This window comes from Myotis myotis, unplaced genomic scaffold (genome assembly GCF_014108235.1).
Source record: "Myotis myotis isolate mMyoMyo1 unplaced genomic scaffold, mMyoMyo1.p scaffold_m19_p_18, whole genome shotgun sequence".
NCBI classification, from domain to species: domain Eukaryota; kingdom Metazoa; phylum Chordata; class Mammalia; order Chiroptera; family Vespertilionidae; genus Myotis; species Myotis myotis.
In genome coordinates, this window is record NW_023416322.1 from 17048792 (window position 1) to 17067033 (window position 18242).

At 36.8% G+C, this 18242-nt stretch overlaps 1 protein-coding gene across 1 annotated transcript in view; it reads right to left on the minus strand.

Moving 5' to 3' along the window:
• The window catches only part of HMCN1 (hemicentin 1), a 377912-nt gene that overhangs the window by 144480 nt on the left and 215190 nt on the right, over positions 1-18242 (minus strand). The window contains exons 22-31 of the mRNA XM_036343707.1: positions 18045-18213; positions 15341-15468; positions 13561-13833; positions 12615-12710; positions 11711-11905; positions 9815-9945; positions 9508-9655; positions 7251-7377; positions 3907-4061; positions 373-651 (exon numbers count right to left, since the gene is read on the minus strand). Coding sequence (XP_036199600.1) covers positions 373-651; positions 3907-4061; positions 7251-7377; positions 9508-9655; positions 9815-9945; positions 11711-11905; positions 12615-12710; positions 13561-13833; positions 15341-15468; positions 18045-18213 — 1701 coding nt within the window. The remainder of the gene's footprint in view (positions 1-372; positions 652-3906; positions 4062-7250; positions 7378-9507; positions 9656-9814; positions 9946-11710; positions 11906-12614; positions 12711-13560; positions 13834-15340; positions 15469-18044; positions 18214-18242) is intronic.

Below are 18242 nucleotides of genomic sequence, written 5' to 3' on the forward strand. Positions count from 1 at the left end.
TTTCTTGGTTCAGCCGATCTACAGCTATTCTAAATATTTGTGGGATATTACTATGTCTGGCTTCTGAAGGGCAAATAGAAGAGAATGCTTTTAGTCCTAATAATGCCTTTACCTTCTGCATAAAAGTCAAATGGTCTGGAAGCCCTACGTGCCACAGCCAAATGGTTGGCCAAATGAATGGACCAGTTCCTGCTAACGGTAACTTTTGAAAACATTTTTTCCAAATCATGGGATAAACTTTTCTAACTCCTACCCATGCATATTGAAAATGATCAAATCCACCAGGACCTTATTAGTGAAGGAATTGGAAGTTGGCATATTAGAAGGCAGAGGTGGAAAGAGAGATGATTAAAGCACATATATGTTCCTTACCATAAACGTCCACGTGGAACGATTTTTCAGCAGTTCCAGCAACATTGCTGACATGACACATGTACGTTGCTGAATCAGAGACCTGTGCTCGAGGGATATGAAGAAACTGTCCTTTATCAATATAAAGTGCTTGCGAACTGGAGATGATCGGCTGGCTGTCCTTATACCACGTGACAGCTGGCATCGGAAGTCCGCGTGTTTCACACTCCAGCTTAATTACGCTGTTGATCAATGCTGATATTTCTGTGGTGACATTCCCTCCTTTAATACTGGGTGGAACTACAAAGGATTTCAGAGCAGAAACAAGTTTTCTAGGCTTTAGCAGCTGCATAAAATCTTAAATGCGACAGGTGTTTAAATGATGCACTCAAAGCAAATACACATTAAAGACACAGGAAGCCTGTGATTTATCTGCTGATAATGACTTGCCTGTTTTGTCCATTTTTATCACCCTCCTTCTGGGTTTCGGATAAAGCAGAACATCACAGCTTTCGTTTCAGGGACTCATTTAAGTCCAATAGACATTACAGTCTAAGAACGTTACATTTACCAAAGCAAAACAAAATGAAACGCCACTTAAAGTAGATAGAAATAGGTTTCAAATCGGGCCAAGGGAGCAAAATCGTCAGGTGTGGTACAACTGCATGCCCTGCCCCCAAGAAATACTAAAGGTCTAAGTGCTTTCAGAACCAGCTACTGGTGATCACTGTGGCTTCTTTAACTTTTGCTTCTTACTTTTTCTTGGACCTGCCAAGACTTCATTCACTGGACTTTACTCATCTAATTGGCTACATGTGTCTCTTCCATAACTCAGCAACCGCATGCCTGGCTTCTCACACCACATGAGGACTCTGCTGTCGGAAAAACAACTCAAGTGGCTCGAAACTGCTGCATATTCTGAACGTGATCATTCCAGGATTGCGCTATAATTGCAACGATTTAAGAGAAACCAAATGGCATGTGCCTGCGCTTAGTGCCTTCACATTACTTTATTTTATTTTATTTTTTTAAAATATATTTTATTGATTTTTTACAGAGAGGAAGGGAGAGGGATAGAGAGTTAGAAACATCAATGAGAGAGAAACATCGATCAGCCGCCTCCTGCACACCCTCTACTGGGGATGTGCCCGCAACCCAGGTACATGCCCTTGACCGGAATCGAACCCCGGACCTTTCAGTCCGCAGGCGGACGCCCTATCCACTGAGCCAAACCGGTTTCGGCCACATTACTTTATTTTAGAATAGGATGTTTTGTGGAATGTTTTTCTTATGCTTAGACTAGGGTTATGGGTCTGGGAGAAAGATGACAGAGGTAAAGCACTTTCTCAATCAAGGGTACCTGCTGTCAGCACACTTATCCTCGGTGATGCTATTTTGACAACCTGGTCAAGACAGTTTTTCGCTAGGTCTCTTCGAGTGTAGAGTTGCTCCCTTTCCCCCCTGTCTTTGGAAAGGAATCATTCTCCCCAGCTCATACCTATGGGGTAAAGTTACGTTCTACGTCCTTGAGAGGGGAATACCTATATAATTTATTTGGAATCTTCTATATGGGAGATTTATCACTCCTCTTCAATTTATCCAATCATATTTATATCAATATGGACTCCCCAAAACTTAATTTATATTTTGGGTTATAATCTAATACTATATTATTTCCTTTGTTGTTTGAATTGTTCCAGTTTCGTCCATTGGAAGCTATTCCAGTTGGCTCCTATGTCCCGTTGACATACCCATGTTATTTTATTACTTTAGTACTTTTGAACTTTCTGGTCCCACTACATGCCCCGGGCTGCTTGCATATTCCTGCCCCTGTCCTGGAGTTAATCATTTCTCCAAGAAGCCTTGGTTCCTTTTGGTGGAGATGATATTAGAAAACAAGGCCTGACTGCTGAGCAGAGTATCTCAATGTTTTCTGATAACCATTCTTAGAACTAGTTCACAGTGACAGACATTCACATTACACAAATTTTTCTCACACATAATTTATGGCGAGACCTACTATTCTTGGATTTGACAAATTGACAGGTGTTAATGACATCACTTAGGGTTTTTTTTTTGTTTATTTGAGGACTCAGTGTTAACTCTGAAGAAAGTGATGAATAGTCTGTATAAAAATTACAAACAAAAATGTTTTCAAAGAAGTTGAAAAAACATAAATCCATTATAATCTGACGGGAAATCTGCTAAGATGTGTTAAAACTGATGGTAAAAGAAAACAAAACAAAACAAAAATTAAAAAAACACTGATGGTGGTAAAAATATGGGTGAGGCTGAAAAAGACTAAGACAAATTTACAAAGCTTATTAAAATATAAGGCGTCAAAAGTCTATCTTTATTGCTTATATTATTTATTAGCAAACACTTTGTGCAAAATATTAATATGTTATTGAACATATTAGTGTTCCAGGTATATTTTTTTGCGCTTCTGAATTTAAACATCAGCAGTTTCATTTTTTTTAGAAGTAGAAGGTGTATAAAATCACTTTTCCTACAATACAGTAGTTTAATTTCTTAATGGTGGTAAAGTTACATTATAATTTTTTGAACTTAAAACTTAGACTAAATTTTTTTCTGAATGAGAAGAATTGTCTTCAAATATGAGCACTGAATACTGGAAGATTTTGGAAATTAGTTTGGCTATTAGCTTGATAATTTTTTTAAATGAATTCAACCCAAAATTAGCAGACAAAAACAGCATTTAAGTGCAAAATTTATACTGTGTTAGTCATTCTGTTGTTTGAATCACAAGTATGGTCAGCTGCTTAATACATTTCCCATGCACTAGATTCTGCTGCAAATTTGCAGTGGATATATTTTCTGAGCTCAAATTTTAGTTTCAGCAATGTTTGTCAGGCCTTGATGCAAATGCAAATGATGAAGACTTTCTAAATCAGCTGGGTAGCCTAATTAGATGATACGTCAATGAAGCCAAAAACACGGGTTCAAACAACTGCCTATCCTCCATAAATGTTTTACAAAGGAATAGCATTTATACTTAAAAAGATTGTATTTGTGAAATTGAGAAAAATAACTCAAAGAACAGTTCCAGTTGACAGTAGAACAGTATAACATCCATCTATTGCTTACATTTGCCAAATAAATGCCACTTCCAGTTTCAATTTAATTTATGTATACTTTTTCTGAGACCCGTTCTTCCGTTTGTGGAAGGTTTTAAAGATAAAGGTTATAAACACACTGCACATTAAAATGCACTGTGCCTTTTTAATATGTCCCTTTAAGGATGTAAACAATTGGTCTAGGTATATGCCAAACAATTAGGAAATCTGTGATCTCTTAAGTGAGATCATATAAAAACCACTAAACCACTTGAAAAAAGTCCATCCTTATTGATAAAATGCATTAAAATTGGATGCAACATTCTAGCCTAAAACACATAAAGACAGACTGTTTATTCTAAAGTAGCATTCTAAATTATTCAGTCTGAAAAAAAACCAGTTAATTTTAGAGTGAACCCTGCTTTTCAATTCATACTGAGAACTGATACCAATAAAAAGCATAGAAAATCACACTTACTATGGACTGTCAGTTTTATATCCTTGGCTTGCTTGCCAGCTGCATTGGACACAGTACACTGGTAGCGCCCCTTGTCACTTCTTCGCACGTTCTTTAAATGTAAAACTTGTCCTCTGTCTAGAAGTTCAATGTTAGGATCTCCCAAAAATAAAGGCCTAGAAAAAATAAAATTTTATTCCATGAGTCTATTTTTATTTTCCTATATTTCCTCTCTTCTTAATCACAACAAAAATCATTGTCATATGAGGTTAAAAATCAAAGTTGAATTTTTTAGTATAAATCTAGAAAAAAATGATGTGCTTGGTACTCCTACTGAGAAGAATGGAATTATTAAACTAATCCACTAATGCAAGTGAGATAATTATCACTTTAAGATGAAGAGTTTCTTCATTTTGAACTTAAAGTGTTGAATAATATTAATAGCAAACTGGCAGTATCATTATCTGCTTCAGTCATTCATCCCTTCCTCTTTCTCTTCTTCTGCTTGTTTTGCTTTTGTTTTATATTGTATTTTTTGTTTTGGTTTGGTTTTGGTTTGCACAGCCAATATTTCTACCATCATTTAGAAAAGAAAAACCAAGAGTATAGGAGCTTTCAGGCCAAGCAATATTGTTTTTGAACCAATTATCACTATATCAATATCTGGAAAAGTATTCACAATAGAAAAAAAATGGTTATTACTTACTGAAGACAATGACCAGGCCAACTTTTCTAAAAAGTAGATATTATAGTAAATATGAATGGTTTTTTAATCATAAATACTGAAAGGTATTTATGACAAAAGCAGCTCATATATAGTTGTCTAGGAAGTCTTTTTCTGCTACCGAGCCATTTACTGACTATTAAATGCTCACTTTATACAACTGGCAACAGCTTTACTTAATACTCAAACATTATGGTTATTAAAGTCTATGATATCCCAAGAGTCATCTCTTTAAAATCCATTGATCTTCTTTTTAGGAATACTCACAGCTAGTTTTTAAAAAGTTGCAGTGACTTAACCACATGATACCTAATTAGAAGCACTGCTCTATTAATAAGCCACTAGTCAGACTATAAGATTAAATGGAAACACATTTCATTTCTTTGCTAGCATCCTTTACTACTTCTTGCATGACATTTTTATAAAGTTCTCAAAAGCTAAGAGAACAAAGTACCTTAGTTTAATGCATTTTAGCTGTGTAAGGAAGTGAATACTTGATACAGTTATTCAAATTTAAGTAACTTTAAAACTTTTACTAATTGTTAATTATGCAAGTAACATAATAATTTAAAGAAGTAAAAATGTAAGCATTACAATAAGGAAAGGGCTTCTTGGTTTATTACCCCTAATGTGAGTCTTCTCTCTAGACCTCTCACCATTATCAGTTTGGTTTGCATTCTCCCACGTTTTCCTAAATATTTTCACCCATAAATGTATTTCCAAGGGAATCTAACGTTTTTGTGCATAAATAGCATTGTGTTCTTGTTCTACTTTTCACTCAACAATAGCTATGGAGATAATTTTGGTACATAGAGTTTGATCTTACTCCTTTTAACTGCTGCACAGTGCTTCCTAATATGACCGTGTTGTGAGTTATCTACTCATTTTCCTAAGGTGGTGCTTTAGGTAGTTTTCGCTTTTCTGCCATCACAACTTTGCAGGGAATATCATCTAGATATTATCATCGAAGGAGAAACTCCACATGCAAAGGCCATCCTTTGGACACCATGACTGCTTCCTGCTCTAAATGCTGAAGGTGTAATTGCTCCATTACAGCATAGGAGCATAGGAGCATTCAAATCTTTTCTTTTTTAAAAATATATTTTTATTGATTTCAGAGAGAGGAAGGGAGAGCGAGAGATAGAAACACCAATGATGAGAGAGAATCACTGATCGGCTGCCTCCTGCATGCCCCTCAATGGGGTTGGAGCCCACAACCTGGGCATGTCCCCTGACCAGGAATTGAACTGTGACCTCCTGATTCATAGTTCGATGCTCCACCACCGAGCCACACCCATCAGGCTAGAGCATTCAAATCTTAATAGTACCAGTGTCTTAACCACACGATACATAATTATAAGCATTGCTATATTAATAAACCAGTAGTACCTTTCATAGTACCAGTTCACATTCTCCCCAGCAGAATACTATATCCAAATTTCCCATTCTCTAGCAAATACATGATATTTTTCAAATTTTACTTTTTTATTTTTGCCTGATTTGTGAACAATAAAATCGTATGATTTTTGTGTACATTCTCCAAATTATTGAGGGTGCGCATCTTCTAATACATTTATTACTTACTTAATATATTTTTAATTGCCTGTTCATACCCTCCATACATTTTTCTATGCTGTTGTTTGGCTTACTGATCTTTAAAAAGTTTGCATACAGTCTTTTATTTAGACTGCAAAGTTTTACTCTTGGCTGCTTAGTCTTAGACACCTGCTCTGAGGAACTACTTTAACACATGAACTGTGACCATGCCATGAGAATGAACTCTCACAAACAATACAAATCATGCAGTTATATCAGTGTGGGCAAACCTCAGCAGACCTTGAAGTCTAAGAAACATCTGACTGCTCTTCTGTGGTTGTTCCTTTTTGCCTGTACAGAGAACTAGATTAAGTATTCCTATCTTGCTGTAGTAAACACATTTTTCTTTTCTTTTTCCTTCTTTTTTCTTTGTTAATCCTCATCCAAGTATATTTCCATTGCTTTTTAGATAGAGTGGAAGGGAGAGATAGAGGGAAGGAGGTAACGAGAAAAGGAGAAAGAGAGAGAGAGAGAGAGAGAGAGAGAGAGAGACAGAGAGAGAGACAGAGAGAGAGACAGAGAGAGAGAGAAGAGAGATACATCAATTGGTTGCTTCCTGCATACCCTGACTAGGGACAGGGATCAAACCTGCAACCCAGGTATGTGCCCTTGACCAGGAATTGAACCTGTGACCCCTGGGTGCTCAGATTGGCACTCTAGCTATTGAGGCACACTGGCCAGGGCAACACATTTTCTTTTTAAGTAATTCAAACAATTCCCATATCAAAGCAAAATCACTTCTGCATTTGGATGTTACATTTTTTATTTTTTAAAAATTCTTATCCTGTGGACAGACTATTTCATGTATAATAAACCTGAGTTTCATATGTTTCTAAAATAAAATCCCCAGCAATTAGAGAGCCTTGTAATTCATAAAAACGAAAGGTATTGTAAGGCTTTGAGACCACTTTTTGAGCAATATTGCCTTCTGTCATGCTCATTCAATAATAGTCCGTGAGGTAAAATAATTAAGAGAAAATCCATATGTGTTTACACATCGATTTCCTATAAATACCCTTGTAACAAATACAGAAAAGATACTCACTTGCCATCTTTGAACCAGTCAATCACTGGGAAGGGAGTGCCCTTGACCTGGCATTCAAGGCTGGTGTCGTGACTGAGGACAACTGAGACTTCATTGGCGGAGTTGGCACCTATTATGGTTGGTGGAACTTGAACAAATACATATTATCATGAATATCTATAACTTTGCAAAAAGAGTGGGGGGAAGGAGATCAGATAATCAATGATTTCTACAGTATTTCAACAAGATCTTACTGTTAAACATATCACAGAATAATCTTTTTTCTTTTTTTTTAAACTCTTTATTAGTTAAGGTATTACAAATGTGTCATCTCCCCCCATTAAATCCCCATCCTCCCCCCATCCCACTTATGCTCTCATCCCCCTGTTGTCCATGTCCATTGGTTTGGCTTATATGCATGCATACAAGTCCTTTGGTTGATCTCTTCCCCTTGCCCCCTCCCTCTCCTACTTTCCCTCTGGGGATTAATAGTCTGATCGCTGTTTCTCTGTCTTTGGATCTTTTTTTCATATCACATCTATGGAAACAAAAGTTAAATTCAAGTATAGGAATACATTCATGAAAGATTTGATAGCAGGACAATTCTTGGTAGTACAAAACTCATCATTTTGAGGAGTGTTAAACCCATGTACCAAAGAAGTTTAGAATATGAGTGAGTAGTGAAGCTCATACAATTTACTACTGCTATACATTTTAATGAATGACATAACCACTGTCAATCTTATAACGAGTGTTCAAATTCTACATATCACACCATAGTCCTGCTTAAAATATATCACCCCTGTCTCTTTTACAGGGACCCTACACTAAAACTGGATCTGAGTGTAGTGTTGGCTCTGTTGGTTTTTATTCTTGGAATTATCAAACATATTGAAGAACTCCTGTACACTTTCCTGACTTGGAATCTTCTCCCTTCACATCATGCTAAGGTGTCTGGTTCTTCATCTACATTGAAATGAAAGGTTTCATCTCCAGCTGTTAGAGGGTTTCAGTAGGGGAAGGGTACGATCAGCCATACTGGCTGTTGCATAAAGAGTAGATTCCCGTAGCAAAGAGTGTAAATGATGGGGAGAGTTCAGAGGCTATTAAATGGTATTAATGCAGCTTATAAATGATACCTTTACAATGGAAATAGAAAGGAGTAAATAATTTAACATGGGATTAGGAAATAGACTTAAGAGGATGTAGGTTTAAGGAGTAGGGGAGACGGAGGTAGGAAGGAATACCAGGTTCTGGCAGAAGCAAGTGGATGGGTGGAGGTACTGGTCATTATGGTAGGAATCACCACAGGTGACCAGAATAGGCATTCATTGAGACCACTCAGTTCACCATGCCAGAGAAGTCTGAGCTGGAGATAAAAATGTGGGAGTCCTCAGCCCAGACAAAATTCAAAGCAAATGAGTGTGTCAAGAGAAATGATGTCAATAGGACTAATGACAGAAAAGATTACTTAGATTTTATAGCCTATACTTAAATATAATAATGGGAATGTTGGTACAAGAAATGCAAAGTACTTAAGACTTTGAGAAGTTTAATGAGAGAGATTAATTTCATATTATAACAGTTTTGTAAGGTAATTTTAATGCAGTATCATTCCTCCTTCCATCACAGACTTATAAATCATATGCCCATTTTGGTGAGCAAAATATTGAGAAGAGAGGAAGTCATTTTATCACTATGTAAACTCAAATTGGCAAATATGATTTCACACACTAAATTATAAAATTTTAAATTTATGATTACTGTTAAAAAATTAAAAATGTTTTCTAACCCAGTTTATTACAGTTATTACCTGTTCTCAGAATTCTCCCCCATTAACTACAATCAGAGCTGAGGTGATTTAGTTAAAAAAAATTGATTAGGTGCATTTTCTATCATCCAAGTTCAAGTACAACTCAGTAGCTTCAGGAGATGTCGACAGCATGAATGGTACTTACTCTGCCTCATCCTACCGAGTTACTACCCAGAGAATTTCCTGCCCATCTAACTAGAGAAATTGACAAGTGTTGTTATTGATGATTTTATGAATAAGATGGTACCAAAAACCTATAGATGTCTCTGTATGATAAATAATAATACCTTTTAAATCTCCATACAATATGGTTCTGTTCAACAAATATTAACGACAAAATAATGATAGAGTGATATGAAGATATTTAGCCTATCAATTTATTTTTCCCTTTACTCTTTCAGTCTTTACTCTTATGTAAGAAATGCATCTGATTTGTAGTGTTTTTAAAATAATGTTTTCCCTTACCTAGCACATCGATGTTAAAGTACTTCTGAGAGGAGCCTGCAACATTAATGGCTTTGCAGGAATATCTTCCCGCATCCTTCGGAGTGGCTTTGAAGAGCTTTAATATCTTCCCGTTGTTCACAATCTGAATAGTGCTGCTTTCAGTCACCTTTAAGAGCCAGAATGCTCAGTGTTATTTCCAATCCCAATTAGAATGCATAACCAAAAATTCAAGTAAAGTTTCCATATTATTATTAAGAAGAAAGTCACATCTGAATGATGTCTTTCAGAGGCAAGAAATGGTGAATATGTGGATGTCTCCATTTACCTGGACATCATCTTTGTACCACATAATGATGGGAGAGGGGGTTCCTTCAACTTCACAGAAGAGATTGGTCAGCTGATTGACCAACACGGACACATTTGTTACTTGTTCTTTATCTTTAATTACTGGAGGAACTGCAAAAAGAGAGGAGTCATGGCTAGTTACCCTTATAATAAATATTACTTATAAAGTTTCTTTGCTCAGGCCATTAGTAAGCAAATTCTATCAGATTTGTGCTTTAAAACCAGCTGGTCATATTTCAAGCACATGCCTTAATAGAAAATGAATAGTCTTGACCAATATATTTATAAGTAATCCTTATTGAATTTTTCTTTTTCAGAGTTTTGAACTGAGGATACACTTCAGGATAAATTGAAGGGAGAACCTGTTTATTCTACAAATCACTTAAAATACAAATGACTAGGGTCTTAATTAAGTCACATGGGCCTCATTACTTTCCTGACATAAGTGAATATTGCCCAGGGTCTATGGAAGCCAATATCCACCAAATTTTAAAAGGTACACAGCTTTGACAAAATGATAAAAGTACAAGATTTTCATTGAAGTATTACTTACAATAGCAAAAAACTGGTAATCTAAATGCTCATCATTAATAGAGGAAGGTTAAGTAAATAATGGCATAGCCATAAACTGTAGGTATAAATAAGGGTTAGGAATTTTGAATAATCCCAAAGATAGATTGTTTTAGCAATATAGACTAGGTGCAGAGTAATGGATATAAAATGAGGGTAGCCCTAGCCGTTTTGGCTCAGTGGACAGAGCGACGGCCTGTGGACTGAAGGGTCCCAGGTTTGATTCTGATCAAGGGCACATGCCCGGGTTGTGGGCTCGATCCCCAGTAGGGGGCATGCAGGAGGCAGCCGATCAATGATTCTCTCTCATCATTGATGTTTCTATCTCTCTTTCCCTCCACCCTCTCTGAAATCAATAAAAATATATTTAAAATATAAATACATAAAAATAAATAAATAAATAAAATGAGGATAGCCCTACCAGTGTGCTCAGTGGTTACAGTGTTGGCCTGTGCACGGAAGGTTCTGGGGTTCAATTCCAGGTCAAGGGCATGTAACTGGGTTGTGGGATCATTTCTTGGCCCCAGTCAGGGCAGCCAATCAATCAATCTCTCTCTCTCTCTCTCTCTCTCTCTCTCTCTCTCTCTCTCCTCCCTTCCCTCCCTTCCCCTCTTTCTAGAACTTGATGGGAAAAATATCCTCAGGTGAGGACTAACCAAAAATTAAAATAAAATAAAACGAGGATAAAAAATGATATATATTTCTTTGCATATGTATAAATATCTCTGGGAAGATACACACACATAAATATAAAGCTAATGACTTTCTTTGGCCCTAGGGAGGATTAGTAGATGACTCAGCTCCTGATCATGATACTTTTGACTATATATATTTTTCTACCATTTGAATTTTGAATGATATAGGTGAAGTGATTAAACAGATAAAAAATCAAACTCATAGACACAGACAACAGTAGGTGATTATCGGAGGGAAAGGTGGGTGGGGGAAGGTAGAAGAGGGTAAAAGGGGATAAATGGTGATGGAAGGAGACTTGACTTGGGGTGGTAAATGCACAATACAATATACAGATGATGTTTTATAGAGTTGTACACCTGAAACCTGTATTATTTTATTAACCAATGTCACACCAATAAATTCAATAAAAATTTTAAAAAATATTAAAGTCACAATAAAAAATTACATGAAGTTTTAATCAAATCGGTCAATAAATACAATCAGATCGCCAGTTTTGAATGATAACATTTCTATTCACATTACATAATACTACACTGAGAGTATAACATATAATAATTTGAAAATGTCACATATTCAATTTTGTGATTTTAGCATTTTTATCTGTATTTACCAAGGACTTTGAGGTTATATTTTTTTTCTGTGGTCCCAGCTTCATTGACTACTACACAGATGTACTCCCCATTGTCATATGGTGTAACAGAAGCAATAACCAACATTGTGCCTTCGTCCAAGACAGAAATACCAGGCTCTCTGCCTGTCAGCTCTCTACCATTCCGTAACCATTTGATGGTTGGTTTGGGAGTACCTAAAAAAGGAATTAAAGCCTTGTGATATTTTACAACAAAATTAGAAATCATTATTAAAGATCCAGTATACTAGGAGGAAATAATTTGCACCCTAATGTATATGCTACTTTCAAGATAATTTCCCCTGGCATGGGTACCTCTAATTCCTGATTAGTCTTAAGAGACCTATGATCTCTAGTGTAGAGTTTGATCAAAGTTAATTTTATCAAGACATTCAGATGACAGTAATAAAAGAAAAGCATTTTCTTGTGAATCATGGTGCTCACTGGGAAAAACTATATTAATCAAATAGTCTAGATATATGAGGAGTTTTCGGTTAAAAATAAAGGAAGAGGGAAAATAAGATACTATCAAAGGAATAAACACGAAGATTGCCCAACCAAACAGACTGCCTAAGGGATGTAATAAAATGATGCTTTATAATTCACATTTTAAATGAGCCTGATAGAATAGAGATGAGAAGTAATGGGAAAGAGCATGAACTGTATGGAAGACATACTAGATGAGGCAAGTTTGAAGGAGCAAGTCGTTTCATTGAAGAGAAAACACCTATTCAAACAGCTGTTATTTGAAAGAGGGATTAGTTTCTATTATGCCCAGCTATTATAACAAGAACTCTCAAGTGGGATTTTATGAACTGATGTGGGCTCAGTGTAGAAGGAAAAATATGACATTATGCCAATGCCCATATGTCTGGGTATTACACACCTTTTGCAGGACATGGGAATGCAATGCGCTGATTGGCCACTCTTTCTTGGAATGGGGTGTTATATGGAGGTTCCAGATCTCCCAGTGTAGGTGGTTCTATTAGAAAAATAAATGTATTATCTCAGACTTGGACAAAAGTACCATGCTGAGTTCGATACCTACTTATCTTTCCTTCTTGCCTTTGCATTGGTATTCTCCCCGACCAGGAATGTTCTTCTCCCTGATTTCCTTAGAGTCAATAAGTTCTCACCCTAAATATCACCTCCTCACAGGAGTCCTAACTAACCATCCAACCTAACATAGTCAATTGCTAGGAGCATCCCCCTATTTTAATTTTCCACCCAGCACTTATTTGTATACGATCCATATTTTTATTTGTTTGCTTGCTCTCTGCCTATTCACAGTGGAACAGCTCATAAAAGCAGGTGCTTTGCCTTTGTCACGACTTTCTCCTCACTGCCAAAAACAGGACAGACACTTGGTAGGAGCTAGACAAATGTTTGTAGCTTGAAGGAACAATTAATCCCTCTAAACAAGGCCAATATCATTACAGAAAACCATGGAACTAGATTTCCTAGGGATCAATATTGAGTGCACTCTACCACTATCAGGCTAAATCCTCCTCCAACTCTCTGCCCAAAATTTTTCCAAAACCAAAAACAGTGGGTGGGGCAGTGATCTGGGATTGATGCCATCATCTATATCATTCATGGCAATTTCATTTTCAAAGGTAAACATACAAATATGGAGGCCGGCTTAGTCATAGCAGGGTTTCATTTCTTTCTAGAATGGTTCTCCTTTCAAAGCTGAGTAAAGAGTCTTATACAGAAATCTTCTGAAAGTGACCCAAGACTATCCAGGACTATATATTTTGTATATAGTCTCCAGCCATTTTCTCCCACTCCCAACCCCCATCATACATCTATCTCCCTGTGCCCCAAATCACCTTGGACGTGGAGTGTTATCTCTGTTTCATCGCTGCCTGCTATGTTAGCAGCAACACATGTGTATGCTCCGGCATCTGAGAGCATGGCTTGGCTGATGCTTAACATTCCACCTGGATGGCTAACATGCTGGACTCCATCAACCAGCACGGCGCTTCCACCTTTCAACCAGGTGATTACAGGAAGAGGCGTCCCCTGAGCATTGCACGGAATGTCCGCTCTTTGGCCAACTTGGACTTTCAGAAGTTTAGGGCCACGCTGTATCTTTGGAGGAACTGGAAACAACAAGTGAGTGTCCATAATTCAATTTTTTAAAATCCCCTTCCTTTTCTCACTTTGAGTGAGAGCTCCTTACCAAGAGGCAGGATGACAAACGGAAATAACCCTAGGATGTGGACCCAGGCCCAGGCCACTTACTAACTCTGTGCTCTAGGGCCAGTTGGTCCGTTTCCTGAGGCCTGTTTGTTTGCTAAGCCAGGGAAAATAACCTCCCCCACACCAGTACCCTGCAAGAACTATGGGACATAATACATGGATAACGCCTTGCTCGAAACTTGAGGAAGAGTAAGCACTTAAAAATGTTAGGTTTCCTTTAATCTATAAATGACTTGAGGTTTAAAACTCTATTAAAAGGCGATTGAGATAATTTCTATAATATAAGAGACTAAAACAAAAAGCATTTCTCTCTAAACATTCTTAATTTTTTTTCTCTTTGTGGAAGCTTTAGCCAGACACTAAGACAAGGTTCTCATAGAGGCCTCTGCTAATTTCAGACAAGAAAATCAAGATAAAGTCTCTATTATTTCTCTTTACCTACCCTCCTGTAGAAATTTAAATGAGATAACTTACCAAAGCACTGGTATGTATTACTGGGTTCCACATACATGAAGTATGCGCTATAGAATCAAAGAGACTCATAAGGATATAATCAGGATTTATATACCTTATTCCCCTAAAAACACTCATCTGTCCTTTCTTTTAAACTTAATATTTAACCAAGACTTTCTAACAAGAAAGGTTGTTACTAACAAGAATCCTTTAAGTTTGATAATATTATTGCCATTATTTCATGAAGGAGAAAACTAAAGACAAGAGAGGTAAGGTAATATGCCTAGTGCCCTAGGACTAGTAAATGGAGAACTCTCATCGGATTTCAAATCCCAGGACCAATAGGATACTATTGTAGTAATTAATCTGGGAGTGAAATCAAGTCAATACTATCTGAGAAAATTTCTTCTATTTAAATACCCAGCCCCTACACAAGGCCTGGCTTGGCTTATGTACACGCTAAGTATGCATTGGTTGAATGAATAGCTGAACAGACTATGATACATTGAGGGAATAAAGCAGGCTAATTAGTTTTAAGTAGTTAAAAAATCTAGGAAGCAGAATGTTCTCAGTTGCTGGGCCCTTTGAATAGTGGAAATGACTATTTAACTACTATTAAATTCTCCCTTGAGAACTCACCTTCACTTCAAAAAGCCACCAGTCTGAACACATTTTTATTACTGCACAACAAAAATAGTCAAAAGTCACTGTAGACATCTAATACGATTGAGGTCCAAAAATTTAATATTGTTCATTTGAGGGAAAGAGGAGAGTTGTTTACAGATGGCAGATACACTTTTCAGAGTCAATGAAAGAAAATCACACCTCAGATTTTAGAAAATTTTTCTCTAATTACACTATGTACAAATTGGAGGTTATCTATCAAAGAAACTAGGAAGATGGAGCTCCCTGAGGCCAGTACACCGCTATCTACGCCTTCATTTCAGAACTCACCGTGAACACTTAATTTAACAGACTGAGTCACGTTCCCAGCAATGTTTGTGGCCACGCAGAGGTACATCCCACTGTCTGAAACGCGGGCCTCTGTGATCTTCATTGAGCCAGAAGGGAGGAACGTGTGTCTAAAAGAAAGAAACCGCATAGTTGACTACAGAACACAGGAATTTAAATAGCCCCTATGCACTGTGGAATTACTACTCTGCAAGCAGGTTTTGAAACTGTTTTCCCAGCTATAATGTCTTTTTATGTACCTTAAAAGTCAGCTTACGTGCATAATTATCTTGTGTAGTCTGTATGATGCGTTTGCAAATACAAAATCAGTTTTATTTTTCTTTTAAACCTACCCTAATGGTCTGAAATCATCAAGTAACTGCACATCTCTGGTTTATCAAGCTGCAGGTTTACAAAGCAAATGTATATTTTAGTAAATTGATATATTTTGAATACTTTATTCTTTTTCTACAAAGTTATTTAAAATTTTAGTATGCTAAAATCAAGGCAAAAGAAGGTATATATGTAATTCTTGAATATATATTGAATATATTCCTCCTATAGAACCATAATGTAGTTGGGTGAACCACACCCACATATAAAAACTTTATTATATTAACTGCACTAAAAATTTTATTCTATTAATTGTACTAAAAAACAGAGAGAACAAAGGAATGTTATTAAGAACAAAGGCCCAATTTGCACATTCAACAAGAAAAAGGCAAGTCACCGAAAACTGTGCAGGATGTTTAAAGAGGCAATTCTTAGATAACACAAATGGCTAACAAGCAAGTGGAAGCATTCTGGGCTCCTTGGAAGCCAGTCCCATGAAACCAAGACAGACGCAAGATATCATTGTACAGCCATCTGACTGGCAAAGATGGGTAAGTCATTCAACATCATGCATTAATTATAATGTGGAAACAGGTTCACCTAGATCCTATTGGTGGGAGAGCTAACCAGTACTACCCCTTTGGAGAGCAATTCAGCAATGTCTACAAAGCTGAAAACAGGAATTCCTTCTGACTGGAAATTGTAGTGGTAGGTACAGTTCTTAAAGAAACTCATGCATAGGTATATAAAGAAACGTATAAAAAGATAATCACTGAAAAGTCTTGTTTGTAACACCAAAAGAAAAAAGAAAAAGAAAAAATGAAAGAAATGGAAAGCAAACAAGAACATGCATGTCCATAAATAGGGAAATGTATATACAAAATGTAGAATATACATGAGGTAGTTAAGTTAAATAAACTAAATCTATATGTATAAAAATGGGTCAACATTAAAATAATAATATATAATATTATTAATATAGTAATATATAATAATATCTAATATATAATAATAATATATAATACGTTACAATGGCAAATTAAAAACACTCAAAACAACATTTAAAACACAGGCCCTGGCCAGTGTGGCTCAGTTGGTTGGAGTGTGGAGTGCTATCCTGAACACCAGAAGGTGGAGGGCTTGATTCCTGGTCAAGGCACATACCCAGGTTGTGGGTCACATCCCTGGATGGGGCATTTGTGGGTGGCAACTGATCAGTGTTTCTCACATCTATGTTTCTCTCTCTCTCTCTCTCTTTCTCTCTCTCTCTCTCTCTCTCTCTCTCTCTCTCTCTCTCTCTCTCATCTTTCTCTCTGCCTGTCACTCTAAAATAAAATAAAAATTAAACACAGAAAACAATATTCTATTCTATACTATGCACGTGTAGGATGCACACCAAGTCTATGGCAGTGCTTACCCTGGGAAGAAAGAAGAGATTAAGGAGGGGAACAATGAAACTTCAACTTTATCTATAAGAGTATTTCTTTTATTAGAAACTATTCAAAGCAAACATTTTTTCAAAGAAATAGTAAAATTATGCAAAGTTCTTCTTGATTATCTTTTTTCTCATTAGTGGAAGCGTATCTACTGTAGCATGAATTTATATCTTCGTAACTATGCATCAATAAGTGTAACAGACAATAGCTAAAGGCTATAATTCTTATACCACCAGTAACTTTTGGCAAAATATTGAATTAAAATAGTAATTGCTATCATTTTTTTAGAACTAGAGACAAGGAGTGTATAATATATATTATCTTATATAATCCTTCAGGGAAGTATTATCCACATTTTATAAACAAGAAATCTGAGGCACAGAGATCCAGTGGAAAAACTGCCAAAAGTCGCAGGCAAGCTTTAAGAGGCAGAGGTAAATTTAACATCTGCATGGAACCAAGGTTGTGCTCTTAAAGGCTCTGGCATTCTGCTTCCCATGTCACTTGGCTTATCAAATATATTGTCTCCGTGGGCTTTTATTTGTACAAGGGTTTAGTCAACAAGATTTTTACAAAACCATCCAATAAAAATCAAATCCCAGACATCAGAGTATCCACTGTGTTTTATTCTCCGGTGGGATTCATGGAATCTACGTGTAATATGCACTTTGTGCCACCATGAATCTCTGTACAAACAGGCTCCGTTTTAATAACCACCTTGTCAGATGCACCTGTGAAAAATTATGTTATAGCTGAGTGTCAGCGTTTCTGATACTAAAGAATGATCTAGAAGGCATATCTAGTTTCTACAGGCTCAAATGTACATGTGACTCACCTCAAACACAAGTTCTTTTTTGAAACAACTGAAAGAGGACTAGGTACAACCCTCTCCCTGAGACACTGTTACCGTGGGTTGCAATTCATCCCAGGTCCCCTACCTTGGAGAGAATGGCGAGATGAGCTGGCTCTCTTTGGCCCAGGTGATTATGGGCGGGGGCGAGCTCTTCACTTCACAGGGGAGGGTCACCTCTTCCCCGGCAAGGGCAGCGATCTCAACAGGCTTATCGTGGGACAGTCCTCTTTGATCTCCAAACACTCTGGGCCTTACTAAAATAAAGGCATGTTTCAGAAGGGCA